The sequence below is a fragment of the Zingiber officinale genome, chromosome 2B (genome assembly GCF_018446385.1).
Source record: "Zingiber officinale cultivar Zhangliang chromosome 2B, Zo_v1.1, whole genome shotgun sequence".
Taxonomy (NCBI): domain Eukaryota; kingdom Viridiplantae; phylum Streptophyta; class Magnoliopsida; order Zingiberales; family Zingiberaceae; genus Zingiber; species Zingiber officinale.
In genome coordinates, this window is record NC_055989.1 from 77,652,893 (window position 1) to 77,672,438 (window position 19,546).

The following is a 19,546-nucleotide window of genomic DNA, read 5'->3' on the forward strand; positions in this document are numbered from 1 at the left end:
CTTGGTTTGATTTGGGTGTAAATTTTCCTAAGTAATCTTTAGTGTTTAAAATGTGAACTGTCACGCCCCGAGAGTGAGGTTGTCCGACGAAAATCGGACAGCACCTCCCCTGTAGCAGTGACAAATACAACCAGTATACATCACCAACAGATAGTACATATACAAATTAAATCACAACCACGCAGGTAATATGCAGCCCACACGGCTGTAAAGTCAAACACAGCGGAAAACAAGAATAATAAAGATAAAGTAACAAAAACTCACCGCGGGCCGGCCCGGCTTGACTCCACGACAAAACAACCAAATACAAAAACGACAAGTCCACAATCCAATTATTACAATGCTAAATTCAAAGGTTTAACTCACAATAAAAATGAAAACCAAAATCATAAAACCGTCCTCGAAAGCGACGTGGGACCGGCAGTCGGGAACCTCCTCCGATGTACTGGTATCATCTATCGACCACCTGGTGAAATTACCAAAATACGGGGTGGTGAGTATAAAGACTCAGCGGGTAATAGAATAGACAGTGCATGAGTATCATAAAGAACTAAGAGTACAACAGGATACAGTCTCGGGAAGATAAATAGCAGATACTACTGTGTAAAATAGAGTATATATCCATACCTGATACCATATCCTAGGCTAACAGTGTAAGGTCTGAGGAAAACATAAACTGCTAGAGTACTATCCATAACCACCCAGATCACATGTAAGGTATACTGTAAAAGCAAACAGTGTCCAAGCATACATAGAAAATAAATGTGGTATCAGAACAGCATAAGTGGACATATAACAGCAGAAGCAGGTATAATAGAAACGACGTATGCACGGATGGTCACCCCGCCCACCTCTCTGCACCATGACCCCTGTATGGTCGAGAGACCGGATCGATGACAACTGTACCACACTCCAGCCGCCACTACTCTCGAGTGACCGAGCGGACAGTTTGCATAGTAGCTAAATAGCTACATAGCAATAGGGTCCCTGCGGCTCACAACTCCAGCCGCCACTACCCATGAGTGACCGAGTGCAGCGCGACAGGACATGCAGCACGCTCCAGCCGCCACTACCCATGAGTGGCCGAGCGTGCGGCTTTGGCTAATGACCGTCTCAACCACAAGGGAGCCAAGGTCATCGGCGATGCATGCATGACATGATGCGAATAATGCAACAGTCATCATATATACAAAAATCAGGTATGCTACATGAATCCGCATGCTCAATACTAAGCATAAATAAACAGTAGTCAAACAGGTAAACATGACATATAGTATCTGCTAGTTATCAAGAATAACAACGGAAGATTGTATAGATACGAAAGTGAGCATCCCGAAGATTGAGTGGATAAAGTATCAAGCACAAGAAGTAAAATGAGTGGAGTCAAGATAAAACTCTACTTTATCTGGGCTACTCATGCACCAAGAACAAAAACTAAAGAAACAAGTAGAAGTACCCGCGTCTAAGTGTAGGCTGAATCCAACGCCAATCTCGTCGCGACACTCGTCCCGATCAAAGTCCTGTGTCAACGTATCAATTTTAATTGAATACATATGGAACTAGAATAACTAAACTAGTGCATAAGGCATGCGAATTTAATCTGAGTTCCAGTCATAATCCAAACGAAACCGCACTGATTTGCACAACCTAACCCAAAACCCTAGTTTATGTCTTCAGATCAAACAATTCCCAACCGAAACTATGTCAACTAGAATTCCCAAAACATGCATTTAACTTCTAATCACTACCGAGCAATTATAGTCAATTCTACAACATGTTTCTATATTCCAAGATCTTACCTTAGAGCATTAATTCCTTCTGTTAACCCCCTGTTCGTCAGTGAGGCTGCTGACCAATTGCTCACCAGTGAACTATACTGCTATAGATCGCCCAACCAAGTTCTTACAGAGCTATACACATCACAAACACCCCAATCAAGACATACTCAGTATCAAATCCAATCTGAAACCAACATTTAGATCTACAACCCTAACACCTATAGTGGTAGAAACCTTACCTATTGATTCCCGGAGGAAAACCAGCTGCTGGAATTGTGATCGAGCCCTTCCCAGCAAGCCACTGCCACCACAATATCTCAATCCATACAATCCTAGATCAACAGGTTACACATCTGGAACAATAGAGACATTACCTACTGTTTTCGGAGTGAAGAACAACTGCTGGAATTGTGATCGAGCCCTTCACAGCAAGCCGCTGCCACAACCAACCCACAATCCATTCATCCTCTCATTTGGTAACAAAACACAGCTTCTATAGTTTACATCAAACCCTAATCGACAATCCTTACCTCCAATACCTCAGTGACAGCTTCCCCCACCAACGGCGAGGCGAAATCCGACGAAATCAGCTTGGCGTTAGGGCTAGGGAACGTCGTGACCACTGTTGGGAACGCACCCTCAGCTAAGATCGAGTTCAGGGTTCCGGCGATCCGACCTCATCGTCTCCGATCTTCAGCTCAGCTCCTCATGCCCGACGGTCCTCGCAAGAGGCAGCAAACTGAAGAGAGGAAAAAGGGTAGAGAACCGGTGTAGAGGACTGGAGGCTTCGGCGAGGCTTCGCTGAGCTCCGCGACGCCGTGAGCTCGGGTGCGAAGTGCCGTCGCGGCGCTGGGTCGGAGGAAATCGTAGAAGGGCGAAACAGGAGGAGGAAACGGCGTTTTTAGGGCTTGGCACTGTAGCTTCTTAAACGGTAGGGTTATAAAGGCAGGGTTTCATTAATCTAGGTTATTACTCCTTAATCGGAAATTTTCATAACCACTTTATGTTTAAAAATTTATCCCCTTAAACTCCTCCATATAACCTCCAAATAATTCCAGAAAAATACCATAAAATTCCCATAAATCATTATGGGTTATTTTATTTTGCCGTATCTCACATTCTCCCCCTCTAATAAGAATTTGGTCCCCAAATTTACGACACAAATGCAATAACCGACAACCGACATGCGAAGTCAAGCATTAAATAAAAATAACTTACATACCTTCATCAAACAACCGTGGGTACCGCGCTCGGATCTCATCCTCCAGCTCCCAGGTTGCCTCGTCATCTGAATGATGCCCCCAACCAACCTTGACCAATCGGATTGTCTTGTTTCGCAGCGGACGTTCCTTGCGATCCAATATCCGCACTGGAACCTCCTCATACGTTACATCTGGCTGAAGGGTGATCGAGACATCTGTCAAAATATGTGTAGGGTGTGGCACAAATTTCCTCAACATAGACACGTGAAATACATCATGCACCCCGGCAAGTGAAGGAGGCAGCGCCAGTCGATATGCTACCTCACCGATCCTCTCAAGTATCTGAAAGGGTCCGATGTAACGAGGAGCTAACTTCCCTTTCAATCCAAATCTCCTAACTCCCTTGGTAGGAGACACTCGCAGGAACACATGATCACCCACAGAGAACTCCAAAGGTCTCCGTCTCCGATCTGCATAGCTTTTCTGTCGGTCCTGAGCTTCTGACATTCTGCGTCTGATGGTACCAACTAACTCTGCATCTCGCTGAATACGCTGGGGGCCCAAGACTGACGATTCTCCAGCCCCGTCCCATAAGGTAGGAGATCTACATGCTCTGCCATATAATGCCTCGAATGGTGCCATCTGAATCGCTGAGTGGTAACTGTTATTGTATGCAAACTCCACCAAGTGCAAATGATCCTCCCAACTACCGCCGAAATCCATGACACAAGATCTCAGTAGATCCTCCAATGTCTGGATAGTACGCTCCGACTGCCCATCCGTCTGAGGGTGGAATGCAGTACTAAAACGGAGTTCCGTACCCATGGCCTGCTGGAGACTCCGCCAAAATCGAGAGGTAAATCGTGGATCTCTATCTGATATAATACTTAGCGGTATACCATGCAATCTGGTGATCTCTCTGCAGTATAACTCTGCCAATCTATCCAATGAATCCGTCCGACGAATCGGTAAGAAGTGTGCAGATTTGGTTAATCGATCAACGATTACCCAAATCGCATCATGGCCCTTCCGGGTCCGAGGTAGTCCTACCACAAAGTCCATCGTGATATGCTCCCATTTCCATTCTGGTATTTCTATCTTCTGCAGTAACCCAGCGGGTCTCTGATGCTCTGCCTTAATCTGCTGACAAACTAAACACTGTGCCACAAATGTCGCAATATCCTTCTTCATACCATTCCACCAGTATGATCGTTTCAGATCCCTGTACATGCGAGTACTCCCCGGGTGAATCGCAAACCTAGATCGATGTGCTTCCTGTAATAAGTCCTCCTGAACAGGATGTGACTCAGGGACACATAATCTGCCGCGGAAATACAGAATCCCACTATCATCACAAGCAAACTCTGTCTGCTGTCCTGAGGTAACTCTGCTACGTAAAAACTGCAGATGCTGATCTGTAGCCTGAGCCTCTTTGATACGCTCCACTATAGATGACTGAGCAACCATGGTGACTAGCAAGCCTCGCTCTGTCTGTGCTTGCTCCATCAACCCCAACTCAGAGAAGTTCTGTATCAACTCTGTAACCATCACTCGGTGACAAGCCAAAACTCCACGGGATTTCTTGCTCAAAGCATCAGCCACCACGTTGGCTTTCCCCGGGTGATAGTTAATTGTGCAGTCATAGTCTTTCAAGAATTCCATCCATCTTCTCTGTCGCAAATTCAGTTCCTTCTGGGTGAACAGATATTTGAGACTTTTATGATCCGTATAAATCTCAAAGGTGATCCCATACAAATGATGTCGCCAAATCTTCAGTGCGAAGATGATAGCTGCCAACTCCAAATCATGGACTGGATAGTTCCTCTCATGATCCTTCAGCTGACGTGAGGCATATGACACCACACGATCGCGCTGCATAAGTACGGCACCCAGCCCCTGATATGATGCATCCGTGAAAAGTACAAATCCATCCACGCCAGAAGGAAGTACTAACACTGGTGCAGTAACAAGTCTCCGTTTGAGCTCCTGGAAGCTCTGCTCACAAGATTCTGTCCAGCTAAACTTCTCTCCCTTCCGGGTCAATCGAGTCAATGGTAAGGCTATGCTGGAAAAGCCCTCAACAAATCTCCGATAATACCCAGCTAATCCCAAAAAGCTACGAATCTCCTGTACGGTCTTCGGCTGCTCCCAACCGGTGATGGCCTCAATCTTCTGTGGATCAACAGATATACCTCGGCTGGAGACAACATGTCCAAGAAAACCCACCGAAGGTAGCCAAAAGGCGCACTTACTAAACTTCGCGTAGAGGTGTTCTCGTCGAAGCGTCTCCAAAACTATGCGAAGATGTCGCATGTGCTCCTCCTCAGATCGGGAATATATCAGAATATCGTCGATGAACACAATGACGAACTGATCTAAGTACTCAAGGAACACTCTGTTCATCAGATCCATAAACACTGCTGGGGCATTGGTAAGCCCAAATGGCATTACCAAGAACTCGTAATGACCATATCGAGTGCGAAATGCTGTCTTCGGAATATCCGCATCTCCAACCCTGAGCTGATGATAGCCTGAGCGCAAATCAATCTTTGAATATACACAGGTATCCTTCAGCTGATCAAATAAATCTTCTATACGTGGCAGTGGATATTTGTTCTTGATAGTAACCGCATTCAACTGTCGGTAATCAATACATAGTCTCAGTGATCCGTCTTTCTTCTTAACGAAGAGTACTGGTGCTCCCCACGGAGAAACACTAGGACGGATAAACCCTCTGTCCAACAGCTCCTGTAACTGAACCTTCAGCTCCTCTAACTCCTTTGGTGCCATGCGATAAGGGGTCCTGGATACCGGTGCGGTTCCCGGAACCAACTCAATCGTAAACTCGACTTGCCTTTTAGGAGGCAAACCGGGGAGTTCGTCAGGGAACACATCTGGAAATTCTCGGACGATAGCAACATCCGAGAGCTGTGGTAATACATCTAAACCAGCTTTAACCATGGACAGCAAATATCCCTGACAACCCTGTGCCAACAATCTCCTCGCTTGCATTGCTGATATGACTGCTATCCCATCACTTCTGGTTCCAAAGAATACCCAAGACGGTAGACCGGGAGGTCGGAAAGTGACTACTCTAGCTCCGCAATCGACTGTGGCATGGTTCATGGCCAACCAATCCATGCCTAATATAACATCAAACTCCACCATCTATAATACCTGCAGATCCACCGTAATAGTCTGACCATTGAAGTCTAAAGGACAACCTTTGACTTCCAGACTAATACTTAGTACCTCGCCAGATGGTAGAGATACTGTCAGCCCGTGTGTCCGCCGACTAGGTAATCTCCCGATTTTACCCAGAAATACTCGAGATATGAATGAATGGGAACTACCAGTATCTATCAATAAATCTGCAGTAAATGTATAAACTGAAATAATACCTCGGAAAACCGATCCCTCAGCTCGCTGTGCCTCCTCCCGTGTAACAGCATAAACACGACCCACCTCTGAGCTCGGCTGTGGTATCTCCGAAGTGGTCTGTGCTGGCATCGTAGGTGCGAGAACCGGCTGCTGATACTGAGACTGAGGCTGCTGCCGATATGCTGAGTAAGGCTGATGCGGATGAAAATCCTGCTGTGCTGGAAATGCCTGATGAGAAGACACTGTGGCAGAATACTGTGTAGTTGCTGGTTCCTGACCCTGCACATGATATATCTGTCCCTGAGAAGACGGTGGTCGCTGCTGACGTGGAGCACCCTGACTCTTCTGTGATCCTTTCTGTGGTCGTGTCTGTGAGGGTTGTCCCCCCTGAGATGTACCCTTAGTAGCCTCCAACTGTGCCTTCAACGTACAATCCCGACTCTCATGCCCTGGTTGTTTGCAATAATAACAAATGGGGTGATCCAAGGGGCAATGAAATTTGGTATGGCTCTTGGAGCCACACTGGTAACATCTGGATCCAGATCTATCTTTCTTCCAATCATGCTGAGGAGGACGAGATGTTCCATCAGACGTCCGCCCTGACTTCCGCGGCCGAGAAGAACCTCCCGTGGTAGCCTGTGAACTCTGACCTTTGTTCCCTCTCTTTTGTGACGACTGCTTATCATGGCCTTTCTCCTGATTTACCTGCTGCTGAGTCATCTCGATAAACAGTGCACGATCCAAAACTTCTCGGTAGGAGCTACCTGGAAATCCTGACATCCTGAGCCGAATATATGCTGCTAAACCCTGGGTGAACTGCTGCATCCGGTCATAATCCTGCGCCACCAAATGAGGGCAAAACTCAGCCAATCTGCAGAGTTCAGCGTTGTACTCCATCACCGATCGATCACCCTGCTTGAGATTCAGGAATTCCTGGCGTCGAGCTAAACAGAATGTGGCTGGAAAATACTGCCGCTCAAAAGCATCCCGGAACATCGCCCATGTGATGCGCTGTTCCCCAAAGATTGTCTTCTGCATCTCCCACCATGTGACTGCCTGGTCCCGGAGATGATACGCAGCCAATTCCACTTTCTCTTCATCTGAACAACTCATGTATCCGAAAGTGCTTTCCAAATTCTTCAACCAGCTACGTGCAGCCCAGGGATCTGCTCCGCCCTGGTATAGAGTAACCCTGTCCTTGACGGACTTTGCCAACAATGGTATACGCGCTCTATCCCTCATCCAGTCGGTAGTAGTAGGAGTAGGAAATGCAGATGGTATCCCGGAGGGAATACCCTGAGGCTGAAATTCCTGGTTTCTACCAGAAGGTATGACTGAAGGGATCTCCTGAGGCTGATGTCCCTGATCTCTAGGAGTCTGATGGGTCTGTCCCCGTCTAACCGTCTCTACATCTGTTGGATCCCTAGAAGAATCTGCCTCCTGAGTTACTGGTTCTGGTTCCTCAGCCTCAATAGGTTGTTTCCGTGGTCGTCCCGGACCACGACGAGAACCGGCTACCGCTCGACCACATCTCATACCTGGTGTAAACCACTAATAAGTACTACAAACAATATAAGTTCGTACTTATAAAACTTACTACCTAAAACTTGGAGGTGTTCCGCCGCCGCCTGGTCCCAAATCCCAAAAAGTCACTTCGAGGAATAAAATCACGAAAAATCCGAAACGTACAAAATCTGACATCATAAACCTGTGGCTCTGAAACCAATAAATTGTCACGCCCCGAGAGTGAGGTTGTCCGACGAAAATCGGACAGCACCTCCCCTGTAGCAGTGACAAATACAACCAGTATACATCACCAACAGATAGTACATATACAAATTAAATCACAACCACGCAGGTAATATGCAGCCCACACGGCTGTAAAGTCAAACACAGCGGAAAACAAGAATAATAAAGATAAAGTAACAAAAACTCACCGCGGGCCGGCCCGGCTTGACTCCACGACAAAACAACCAAATACAAAAACGACAAGTCCACAATCCAATTATTACAATGCTAAATTCAAAGGTTTAACTCACAATAAAAATGAAAACCAAAATCATAAAACCGTCCTCGAAAGCGACGTGGGACCGGCAGTCGGGAACCTCCTCCGATGTACTGGTATCATCTATCGACCACCTGGTGAAATTACCAAAATACGGGGTGGTGAGTATAAAGACTCAGCGGGTAATAGAATAGACAGTGCATGAGTATCATAAAGAACTAAGAGTACAACAGGATACAGTCTCGGGAAGATAAATAGCAGATACTACTGTGTAAAATAGAGTATATATCCATACCTGATACCATATCCTAGGCTAACAGTGTAAGGTCTGAGGAAAACATAAACTGCTAGAGTACTATCCATAACCACCCAGATCACATGTAAGGTATACTGTAAAAGCAAACAGTGTCCAAGCATACATAGAAAATAAATGTGGTATCAGAACAGCATAAGTGGACATATAACAGCAGAAGCAGGTATAATAGAAACGACGTATGCACGGATGGTCACCCCGCCCACCTCTCTGCACCATGACCCCTGTATGGTCGAGAGACCGGATCGATGACAACTGTACCACACTCCAGCCGCCACTACTCTCGAGTGACCGAGCGGACAGTTTGCATAGTAGCTAAATAGCTACATAGCAATAGGGTCCCTGCGGCTCACAACTCCAGCCGCCACTACCATGAGTGACCGAGTGTAGCGCGACAGGACAAGCGGCACGCTCCAGCCGCCACTACCCATGAGTGGTCGAGCGTGCGACTTTGGCCAATGACCGTCTCAACCACAAGGGAGCCAAGGTCATCGGCGATGCATGCATGACTTGATGCGAATAATGCAACAGTCATCATATATACAAAAATCAGGTATGCTACATGAATCCGCATGCTCAATACTAAGCATAAATAAACAGTAGTCAAACAGGTAAACATGACATATAGTATCTGCTAGTTATCAAGAATAACAACGGAAGATTGTATAGATACGAAAGTGAGCATCCGAAGATTGAGTGGATAAAGTATCAAGCACAAGAAGTAAAATGAGTGGAGTCAAGATAAAACTCTACTTTATCTGGGCTACTCATGCACCAAGAACAAAAACTAAAGAAACAAGTAGAAGTACCCGCGTCTAAGTGTAGGCTGAATCCAACGCCAATCTCGTCGCGACACTCGTCCCGATCAAAGTCCTGTGTCAACGTATCAATTTTAATTGAATACATATGGAACTAGAATAACTAAACTAGTGCATAAGGCATGCGAATTTAATCTGAGTTCCAGTCATAATCCAAACGAAACCGCACTGATTTGCACAACCTAACCCAAAACCCTAGTTTATGTCTTCAGATCAAACAATTCCCAACCGAAACTATGTCAACTAGAATTCCCAAAACATGCATTTAACTTCTAATCACTACCGAGCAATTATAGTCAATTCTACAACATGTTTCTATATTCCAAGATCTTACCTTAGAGCATTAATTCCTTCTGTTAACCCCCTGTTCGTCAGTGAGGCTGCTGACCAATTGCTCACCAGTGAACTATACTGCTACAGATCGCCCAACCAAGTTCTTACAGAGCTATACACATCACAAACACCCCAATCAAGACATACTCAGTATCAAATCCAATCTGAAACCAACATTTAGATCTACAACCCTAACACCTATAGTGGTAGAAACCTTACCTATTGATTCCCGGAGGAAAACCAGCTGCTGGAATTGTGATCGAGCCCTTCCCAGCAAGCCACTGCCACCACAATATCTCAATCCATACAATCCTAGATCAACAGGTTACACATCTGGAACAATAGAGACATTACCTACTGTTTTCGGAGTGAAGAACAACTGCTGGAATTGTGATCGAGCCCTTCACAGCAAGCCACGCCACAACCAACCCACAATCCATTCATCCTCTCATTTGGTAACAAAACACAGCTTCTATAGTTTACATCAAACCCTAATCGACAATCCTTACCTCCAATACCTCAGTGACAGCTTCCCCCACCAACGGCGAGGCGAAATCCGACGAAATCAGCTTGGCGTTAGGGCTAGGGAACGTCGTGACCACTGTTGGGAACGCACCCTCAGCTAAGATCGAGTTCAGGGTTCCGGCGATCCGACCTCATCGTCTCCGATCTTCAGCTCAGCTCCTCATGCCCGACGGTCCTCGCAAGAGGCAGCAAACTGAAGAGAGGAAAAAGGGTAGAGAACCGGAGTAGAGGACTGGAGGCTTCGGCGAGGCTTCGCTGAGCTCCGCGACGCCGTGAGCTCGGGTGCGAAGTGCCGTCGCGGCGCTGGGTCAGAGGAAATCGTAGAAGGGCGAAACAGGAGGAGGAAACGGTGTTTTTAGGGCTTGGCACTGTAGCTTCTTAAACGGTAGGGTTATAAAGGCAGGGTTTCATTAATCTAGGTTATTACTCCTTAATCGGAAATTTTCATAACCACTTTATGTTTAAAAATGTATCCCCTTAAACTCCTCCATATAACCTCCAAATAATTCCAGAAAAATACCATAAAATTCCCATAAATCATTATGGGTTATTTTATTTTGCCGTATCTCACATTCTCCCCCTCTAATAAGAATTTGGTCCCCAAATTTACGACACAAATGCAATAACCGACAACCGACATGCGAAGTCAAGCATTAAATAAAAATAACTTACATACCTTCATCAAACAACCGTGGGTACCACGCTCGGATCTCATCCTCCAGCTCCCAGGTTGCCTCGTCATCTGAATGATGCCCCCAACCAACCTTGACCAATCGGATTGTCTTGTTTCGCAGCTGACATTCCTTGCGATCCAATATCCGCACTGGAACCTCCTCATACGTTACATCTGGCTGAAGGGTGATCGAGACATCTGTCAAAATATGTGTAGGGTGTGCCACATATTTCCTCAACATAGACACGTGAAATACATCATGCACCCCGGCAAGTGAAGGAGGCAGCGCCAGTCGATATGCTACCTCACCGATCCTCTCAAGTATCTGAAAGGGTCCGATGTAACGAGGAGCTAACTTCCCTTTCAATCCAAATCTCCTAACTCCCTTGGTAGGAGACACTCGCAGGAACACATGATCACCCACAGAGAACTCCAAAGGTCTCCGTCTCCGATCTGCATAGCTTTTCTGTCGGTCCTGAGCTTCTGACATTCTGCGTCTGATGGCACCATTCGAGGCATTATATGGCAGAGCATGTAGATCTCCTACCTTATGGGACGGGGCTCTGATACCATCTGTAACGCCCCGGCTCGGGCGGGCCCCACCCAAACCGAACCGGGAACGCTACCTGAATTACCTATCGGTTTGATGACTAGCTCCACAGACCACCGGAGGTCCTTTCAGCATGCTTTGTCCTCACTCGCACGCACCCTGGAAAACTTCCCAGGAGGTCACCCATCCTCAGATTTCTCCAAGCCAAGCACGCTTAACTTTGGAGTTCTTAAGTTTGAGCTTCCGAAAAGGAAGGTGCACCTTGGTGATATGGATAGTACCATCTAACCTTTTAAGTCATACTTAACCAGAATTTCAGAATCGGGGTATTACAATCACCCCCACTTAAAGACACAACGTCCTCATTGTGTAATCACAAATCACACCACAAACAAATCCCAGAATCTCCCTTGCTAGGTGGTGCCCTGGGTGCTCCTACCACAGGCGCACTCACGGTCGCAAGGTCGCTCTGATACCATCTGTATCGCTGAGTGGTAACTGTTATTGTATGCAAACTCCACCAAGTGCAAATGATCCTCCCAACTACCGCCGAAATCCATGACACAAGATCTCAGTAGATCCTCCAATGTCTGGATAGTACGCTCCGACTGCCCATCCGTCTGAGGGTGGAATGCAGTACTAAAACGGAGTTCCGTACCCATGGCCTGCTGGAGACTCCGCCAAAATCGAGAGGTAAATCGTGGATCTCTATCTGATATAATACTCAGCGGTATACCATGCAATCTGGTGATCTCTCTGCAGTATAACTCTGCCAATCTATCCAATGAATCCGTCCGACGAATCGGTAAGAAGTGTGCAGATTTGGTTAATCGATCAACGATTACCCAAATCGCATCATGGCCCTTCCGGGTCCGAGGTAGTCCTACCACAAAGTCCATCGTGATATGCTCCCATTTCCATTCTGGTATTTCTATCTTCTGCAGTAACCCAGCGGGTCTCTGATGCTCTGCCTTAATCTGCTGACAAACTAAACACTGTGCCACAAATGTCGCAATATCCTTCTTCATACCATTCCACCAGTATGATCGTTTCAGATCCCTGTACATGCGAGTACTCCCCGGGTGAATCGCAAACCTAGATCGATGTGCTTCCTGTAATAAGTCCTCCTGAACAGGATGTGACTCAGGGACACATAATCTGCCGCGGAAATACAGAATCCCACTATCATCACAAGCAAACTCTGTCTGCTGTCCTGAGGTAACTCTGCTACGTAAAAACTGCAGATGCTGATCTGTAGCCTGAGCCTCTTTGATACACTCCACTATAGATGACTGAGCAACCATGGTGACTAGCAAGCCTCGCTCTGTCTGTGCTTGCTCCATCAACCCCAACTCAGAGAAGTTCTGTATCAACTCTGTAACCATCACTCGGTGACAAGCCAAAACTCCACGGGATTTCCTGCTCAAAGCATCAGCCACCACGTTGGCTTTCCCCGGGTGATAGTTAATTGTGCAGTCATAGTCTTTCAAGAATTCCATCCATCTTCTCTGTCGCAAATTCAGTTCCTTCTGGGTGAACAGATATTTGAGACTTTTATGATCCGTATAAATCTCAAAGGTGATCCCATACAAATGATGTCGCCAAATCTTCAGTGCGAAGATGATAGCTGCCAACTCCAAATCATGGACTGGATAGTTCCTCTCATGATCCTTCAGCTGACGTGAGGCATATGACACCACACGATCACGCTGCATAAGTACGACACCCAATCCCGATATGATGCATCTGTGAAAAGTACAAATCCATCCACGCCAGAAGGAAGTACTAACACTGGTGCAGTAACAAGTCTCCGTTTGAGCTCCTGGAAGCTCTGCTCACAAGATTCTGTCCAGCTAAACTTCTCTCCCTTCCGGGTCAATCGAGTCAATGGTAAGGCTATGCTGGAAAAGCCCTCAACAAATCTCCGATAATACCCAGCTAATCCCAAAAAGCTACGAATCTCCTGTACGGTCTTCGGCTGCTCCCAACCGGTGATGGCCTCAATCTTCTGTAGATCAACAGATATACCTCTGCTGGAGACAACATGTCCAAGAAAACCCACCGAAGGTAGCCAAAAGGCGCACTTACTAAACTTCGCGTAGAGGTGTTCTCGTCGAAGCGTCTCCAAAACTATGCGAAGATGTCGCATGTGCTCCTCCTCAGATCGGGAATATATCAGAATATCGTCGATGAACACAATGACGAACTGATCTAAGTACTCAAGGAACACTCTGTTCATCAGATCCATAAACACTGCTGGGGCATTGGTAAGCCCAAATGGCATTACCAAGAACTCGTAATGACCATATCGAGTGCGAAATGCTGTCTTCGGAATATCCGCATCTCCAACCCTGAGCTGATGATAGCCTGAGCGCAAATCAATCTTTGAATATACACAGGTATCCTTCAACTGATCAAATAAATCTTCTATACGTGGCAGTGGATATTTGTTCTTGATAGTAACCGCATTCAACTGTCGGTAATCAATACATAGTCTCAGTGATCCGTCTTTCTTCTTAACGAAGAGTACTGGTGCTCCCCACGGAGAAACACTAGGACGGATAAACCCTCTGTCCAACAGCTCCTGTAACTGAACCTTCAGCTCCTCTAACTCCTTTGGTGCCATGCGATAAGGGGTCCTGGATACCGGTGCGGTTCCCGGAACCAACTCAATCGTAAACTCGACTTGCCTTTTAGGAGGCAAACCGGGGAGTTCGTCAGGGAACACATCTGGAAATTCTCGGACGATAGCAACATCCGAGAGCTGTGGTAATACATCTGAACCAGCTTTAACCATGGACAGCAAATATCCCTGACAACCCTGTGCCAACAATCTCCTCGCTTGCATTGCTGATATGACTGCTATCCCATCACTTCTGGTTCCAAAGAATACCCAAGACGGTAGACCGGGAGGTCGGAAAGTGACTACTCTAGCTCCGCAATCGACTGTGGCATGGTTCATGGCCAACCAATCCATGCCTAATATAACATAAAACTCCACCATCTCTAATACCTGCAGATCCACCGTAATAGTCTGACCATTGAAGTCTAAAGGACAACCTTTGACTTCCAGACTAATACTTAGTACCTCGCCAGATGGTAGAGATACTGTCAGCCCGTGTGTCCGCCGACTAGGCAATCTCCCGATTTTACCCAGAAATACTCGAGATATGAATGAATGGGAACTACCAGTATCTATCAATAAATCTGCAGTAAATGTATAAACTGAAATAATACCTCGGAAAACCGATCCCTCAGCTCGCTGTGCCTCCTCCCGTGTAACAGCATAAACACGACCCACCTCTGAGCTCGGCTGTGGTATCTCCGAAGTGGTCTGTGCTGGCATCGTAGGTGCGAGAACCTGCTGCTGATACTGAGACTGAGGCTGCTGCCGATATGCTGAGTAAGGCTGATGCGGATGAAAATCCTGCTGTGCTGGAAATGCCTGATGAGAAGACACTGTGGCAGAATATTGTGTAGTTGCTGGTTCCTGACCCTGCACATGATATATCTGTCCCTGAGAAGACGGTGGTCGCTGCTGACGTGGAGCACCCTGACTCTTCTGTGATCCTTTCTGTGGTCGTGTCTGTGAGGGTTGTCCCCCCTGAGATGTACCCTTAGTAGCCTCCAACTGTGCCTTCAACGTACAATCCCGACTCTCATGCCCTGGTTGTTTGCAATAATAACAAATGGGGTGATCCAAGGGGCAATGAAATTTGGTATGGCTCTTGGAGCCACACTGGTAACATCTGGATCCAGATCTATCTTTCTTCCAATCATGCTGAGGAGGATGAGATGTTCCATCAGACGTCCGCCCTGACTTCCGCGGCCGAGAAGAACCTCCCGTGGTAGCCTGTGAACTCTGACCTTTGTTCCCTCTCTTTTGTGACGACTGCTTATCATGGCCTTTCTCCTGATTTACCTGCTGCTGAGTCATCTCGATAAACAGTGCATGATCCAAAACTTCTCGGTAGGAGCTACCTGGAAATCCTGACATCCTGAGCCGAATATATGCTGCTAAACCCTGGGTGAACTGCTGCATCCGGTCATAATCCTGCACCACCAAATGAGGGCAAAACTCAGCCAATCTGCAGAATTCAGCGTTGTACTCCATCACCGATCGATCACCCTGCTTGAGATTCAGGAATTCCTGGCGTCGAGCTAAACAGAATGTGGCTGGAAAATACTGCCGCTCAAAAGCATCCCGGAACATCGCCCATGTGATGCGCTGTTCCCCAAAGATTGTCTTCTGCATCTCCCACCATGTGACTGCCTGGTCCCGGAGATGATACGCAGCCAATTCCACTTTCTCTTCATCTGAACAACTCATGTATCCGAAAGTGCTTTCCAAATTCTTCAACCAGCTACGTGCAGCCCAAGGATCTGCTCCGCCCTGGTATAGAGTAACCCTGTCCTTGACGGACTTTGCCAACAATGGTATACGCGCTCTATCCCTCATCCAGTCGGTAGTAGTAGGAGTAGGAAATGCAGATGGTATCCCGGAGGGAATCCCCTGAGGCTGAAATTCCTGGTTTCTACCAGAAGGTATGACTGAAGGGATCTCCTGAGGCTGATGTCCCTGATCTCTAGGAGTCTGATGGGTCTGTCCCCGTCTAACCGTCTCTACATCTGTTGGATCCCTAGAAGAATCTGCCTCCTGAGTTACTGGTTCTGGTTCCTCAGCCTCAATGGGTTGTTTCCGTGGTCGTCCCGGACCACGACGAGAACCGGCTACCGCTCGACCACGTCTCATACCTGGTGTAAACCACTAATAAGTACTACAAACAATATAAGTTCGTACTTATAAAACTTACTACCTAAAACTTGGAGGTGTTCCGCCGCCGCCTGGTCCCAAATCCCAAAAAGTCACTTCGAGGAATAAAATCACGAAAAATCCGAAACGTACAAAATCTGACATCATAAACCTGTGGCTCTGATACCAATAAATTGTCACGCCCCGAGAGTGAGGTTGTCCGACGAATATCGGACAGCACCTCCCCTGTAGCAGTGACAAATACAACCAGTATACATCACCAACAGATAGTACATATACAAATTAAATCACAACCACGCAGGTAATATGCAGCCCACACGGCTGTAAAGTCAAACACAGCGGAAAACAAGAATAATAAAGATAAAGTAACAAAAACTCACCGCGGGAACAATAGAGACATTACCTACTGTTTTCGGAGTGAAGAACAACTGCTGGAATTGTGATCGAGCCCTTCACAGCAAGCCGCTGCCACAACCAACCCACAATCCATTCATCCTCTCATTTGGTAACAAAACACAGCTTCTATAGTTTACATCAAACCCTAATCGACAATCCTTACCTCCAATACCTCAGTGACAGCTTCCCCCACCAACGGCGAGGCGAAATCCGACGAAATCAGCTTGGTGTTAGGGCTAGGGAACGTCGTGACCACTGTTGGGAACGCACCCTCAGCTAAGATCGAGTTCAGGGTTCCGGCGATCCGACCTCATCGTCTCCGATCTTCAGCTCAGCTCCTCATGCCCGACGGTCCTCGCAAGAGGCAGCAAACTGAAGAGAGGAAAAAGGGTAGAGAACCGGAGTAGAGGACTGGAGGCTTCGGCGAGGCTTCGCTGAGCTCCGCGACGCCGTGAGCTCGGGTGCGAAGTGCCGTCGCGGCGCTGGGTCGGAGGAAATCGTAGAAGGGCGAAACAGGAGGAGGAAACGGCGTTTTTAGGGCTTGGCACTGTAGCTTCTTAAACGGTAGGGTTATAAAGGCAGGGTTTCATTAATCTAGGTTATTACTCCTTAATCGGAAATTTTCATAACCACTTTATGTTTAAAAATTTATCCCCTTAAACTCCTCCATATAACCTCCAAATAATTCCAGAAAAATACCATAAAATTCCCATAAATCATTATGGGTTTGGGTCACCCAAAATTTGGTCAGGTGGGTGAGAAGTCCTTAGTCTAGTTGTTCTTATGTTTGGGTCAGAAATTGGTTCCTCTGGTTTACTAGTGTTAGGTTGAATTTCATCATCTTCATCAATTTTTGGATTAATGTCAATATTTTCATCTATAATTGGTAGATTATTTTCTTCATCAAATATTACATTAGTTGTTTCTTCAACTTTTAGGGTATTTTGATTATAGACTCTATACGCCCTACTTGTTGTAGAGTACCCTAAAAATATTCCTTGGTTTGATTTGGGTGTAAATTTTCCTAAGTAATCTTTAGTGTTTAAAATGTGAACTTTACACCCGAAAACTTTTAAATAGTTTAAGTTAGGAACTTTATTATAATATATTTCATAAGAGGTTTTATTGTGAAGTTTGTTAATTAGAATTCGGTTTTGGATATAGTTTGCAGTGTTTATTGCTTCAGCCCAAAATTGATGATTTAAATTATATTCATTTAACATTGTCCTAGCGGCTTCTTGTAGGGTTCAGTTTTTACGGTCTACTAGGCTATTTTGTTGGGGGGGTCCTAGGGCAAGAGTATTCATGTTTATACCCATTGATTTTACAGAATTGGGTAAACCTATGATTTTCAAATTCCCCCCCATGATCACTTCTTATTCTTTTAATTTTAGTATCTTTTTCATTTTCTATTAATTTGCAAAAATTACTAAATACTTCAAAGGTTTCATCTTTCAATTTTAGAAATTTTACCCAAGTGAACCTAGAATAGTCATCAATTATAACTAAGCAATACTGGTTCTTGCTTAGTGACTTGGCTCCATGTGAATCAAATAGGTCTAGATGTAGGAGCTCAAGTAAGGAGTTGGTTCTATCTAGATTAGTTGACTTGTGGGTTGACTTGGTTTGTTTTCCTTGTTGACAAGCATTACAGATTGAGTTTTCAATAAATTTTAGTTTGGGTAAACCTCTAACTAGACCATTTTGACACATTTTTGAAATGAGTCTGGTGTGAGTGTGGCCCAATCTTCTGTGCCACAGATCAGTTTCCTCTTGTTGTGTTAGAAAAGACTTTGTAGAGGATGTGGGTAGGTCAATTGTGTAGATGTTATTTTTCCTAAACCCCTTAAGAGTGATTTCAGGGTTTTCAATATTTTTAACTACACACCTAGATTTGTCAAAGGTAACTAAGTATCCACTATCACACAATTGACTTATACTTAGAAGATTAAAATTAAAATTTTCAACTAGAAGAACTTTTCGAATAATAAAATCGGAACTAAGTTCGATATTACCTTTTCCAATTACCTTAAGTTTACCATTGTTGCCGAATGCAACTGATCCTAGGTTCTTTAGTTTGAGCTTAGTAAACTTCAATCTATCTCCAGTCATATATCTGGAGCATCCACTATCCAACATCCATTGATCTAATTCCTACACATGAAGTAGTTGAATTGGTTTCTTTTTAATGGATTAATAGATAGCTCAATTGAAGAAGGCTCCCTAGTTTTCCATCTCACCCAATCTCAGTTGACAATCAGTTAATCCTATGGGTGATTGTAAGATGGTTGAATAAATATTCTTTAGGTTAATTCATCTTGAAAATACTTTTATGTTAATTAATTTTGAAAAAAAAAAAAATAAGTTAATTGATTTTGAAAAGAGTAAATAATTTTTAAAATTAATTTTAAAAGGCTTTTTAAATAATTTTGAAATTAAGTTTTGAAAGTTTTTTAAAATGACTTAAAAGATTTTCAAATAATTTTGAAATTAAGTTTTAAAAGATTTTAAAATATTTTTTAAAAGATTTTTCAAATAATTTTGAAATTAAGTTTTAAAATATTTTAAAATGATTTTTAAAAAGATTTTTCAAATAATTTTGAAATATTTTGAAAAGATTTTTAGAGGAATTTTGAAATTAAGTTTTTTAAAAGATTTTAAAATGATTTTTAAAATATTTTTCAAATAATTTTGAAATTAAGTTTTAAAAGATTTTAAAATTATTTTTAAAAAATTTTTCAAATAATTTTGAAATATTTTGAAAAGATTTTTAGAGGAATTTTGAAATTAAGTTTTTT

At 44.8% G+C, this 19,546-nt stretch overlaps 4 protein-coding genes and 1 long non-coding RNA gene across 5 annotated transcripts; all 5 read right to left on the reverse strand.

The window, feature by feature from the left end:
• Positions 1-327: 327 nt before the first annotated feature.
• Positions 328-6,914, reverse strand: LOC122049206. Its single transcript, XM_042610628.1, has 3 exons — positions 6,382-6,914; positions 1,457-1,520; positions 328-466 (listed from the first exon to the last, which is right to left on the reverse strand). The coding sequence occupies exons 1-3, from the start codon at positions 6,646-6,648 to the stop codon at positions 456-458; spliced, it is 342 nt and encodes a 113-aa protein (XP_042466562.1). The 5' UTR covers positions 6,649-6,914; the 3' UTR covers positions 328-455.
• On the reverse strand, positions 6,762-7,897 carry LOC122048368. The gene is made up of 2 exons (XM_042609939.1): positions 6,892-7,897; positions 6,762-6,781 (listed from the first exon to the last, which is right to left on the reverse strand). Exons 1-2 carry the CDS (start codon positions 7,895-7,897, stop codon positions 6,762-6,764), a joined length of 1,026 nt encoding a protein of 341 aa, XP_042465873.1.
• A 464-nt stretch (positions 7,898-8,361) lies between these two features.
• Positions 8,362-15,083, reverse strand: LOC122049207. Its single transcript, XM_042610629.1, has 3 exons — positions 14,816-15,083; positions 9,489-9,552; positions 8,362-8,500 (listed from the first exon to the last, which is right to left on the reverse strand). The coding sequence occupies exons 1-3, from the start codon at positions 15,080-15,082 to the stop codon at positions 8,490-8,492; spliced, it is 342 nt and encodes a 113-aa protein (XP_042466563.1). The 5' UTR covers position 15,083; the 3' UTR covers positions 8,362-8,489.
• A 112-nt stretch (positions 15,084-15,195) lies between these two features.
• LOC122048369 lies at positions 15,196-15,908 on the reverse strand. Its single transcript, XM_042609940.1, has 2 exons — positions 15,326-15,908; positions 15,196-15,215 (listed from the first exon to the last, which is right to left on the reverse strand). Exons 1-2 carry the CDS (start codon positions 15,906-15,908, stop codon positions 15,196-15,198), a joined length of 603 nt encoding a protein of 200 aa, XP_042465874.1.
• Positions 15,909-15,942: 34 nt separating this feature from the next.
• Positions 15,943-17,273, reverse strand: LOC122049208. Its single transcript, XR_006130880.1, has 3 exons — positions 16,912-17,273; positions 16,756-16,817; positions 15,943-16,333 (listed from the first exon to the last, which is right to left on the reverse strand). It is a non-coding gene; the product is annotated as an uncharacterized LOC122049208 (long non-coding RNA).
• Positions 17,274-19,546: the final 2,273 nt, after the last annotated feature.

Coding starts and splice junctions, on each gene's coding strand:
- LOC122049206 (XM_042610628.1), bottom strand. CDS start 6,648: ATGTGCAGGGTCAGGAACCAGCAACTACACAGTATTCTGCCACAGTGT. Junction 1,521..6,381: donor TGAGGGATCGGTTTTCCGAG/GTATTATTTCAG, acceptor ACGTTGACACAG/GACTTTGATCGGGACGAGTG.
- LOC122048368 (XM_042609939.1), bottom strand. CDS start 7,897: ATGAGATGTGGTCGAGCGGTAGCCGGTTCTCGTCGTGGTCCGGGACGA. Junction 6,782..6,891: donor AGATAGATCTGGATCCAGAT/GTTACCAGTGTG, acceptor TGTACGTTGAAG/GCACAGTTGGAGGCTACTAA.
- LOC122049207 (XM_042610629.1), bottom strand. CDS start 15,082: ATGTGCAGGGTCAGGAACCAGCAACTACACAATATTCTGCCACAGTGT. Junction 9,553..14,815: donor TGAGGGATCGGTTTTCCGAG/GTATTATTTCAG, acceptor ACGTTGACACAG/GACTTTGATCGGGACGAGTG.
- LOC122048369 (XM_042609940.1), bottom strand. CDS start 15,908: ATGAGTTGTTCAGATGAAGAGAAAGTGGAATTGGCTGCGTATCATCTC. Junction 15,216..15,325: donor AGATAGATCTGGATCCAGAT/GTTACCAGTGTG, acceptor TGTACGTTGAAG/GCACAGTTGGAGGCTACTAA.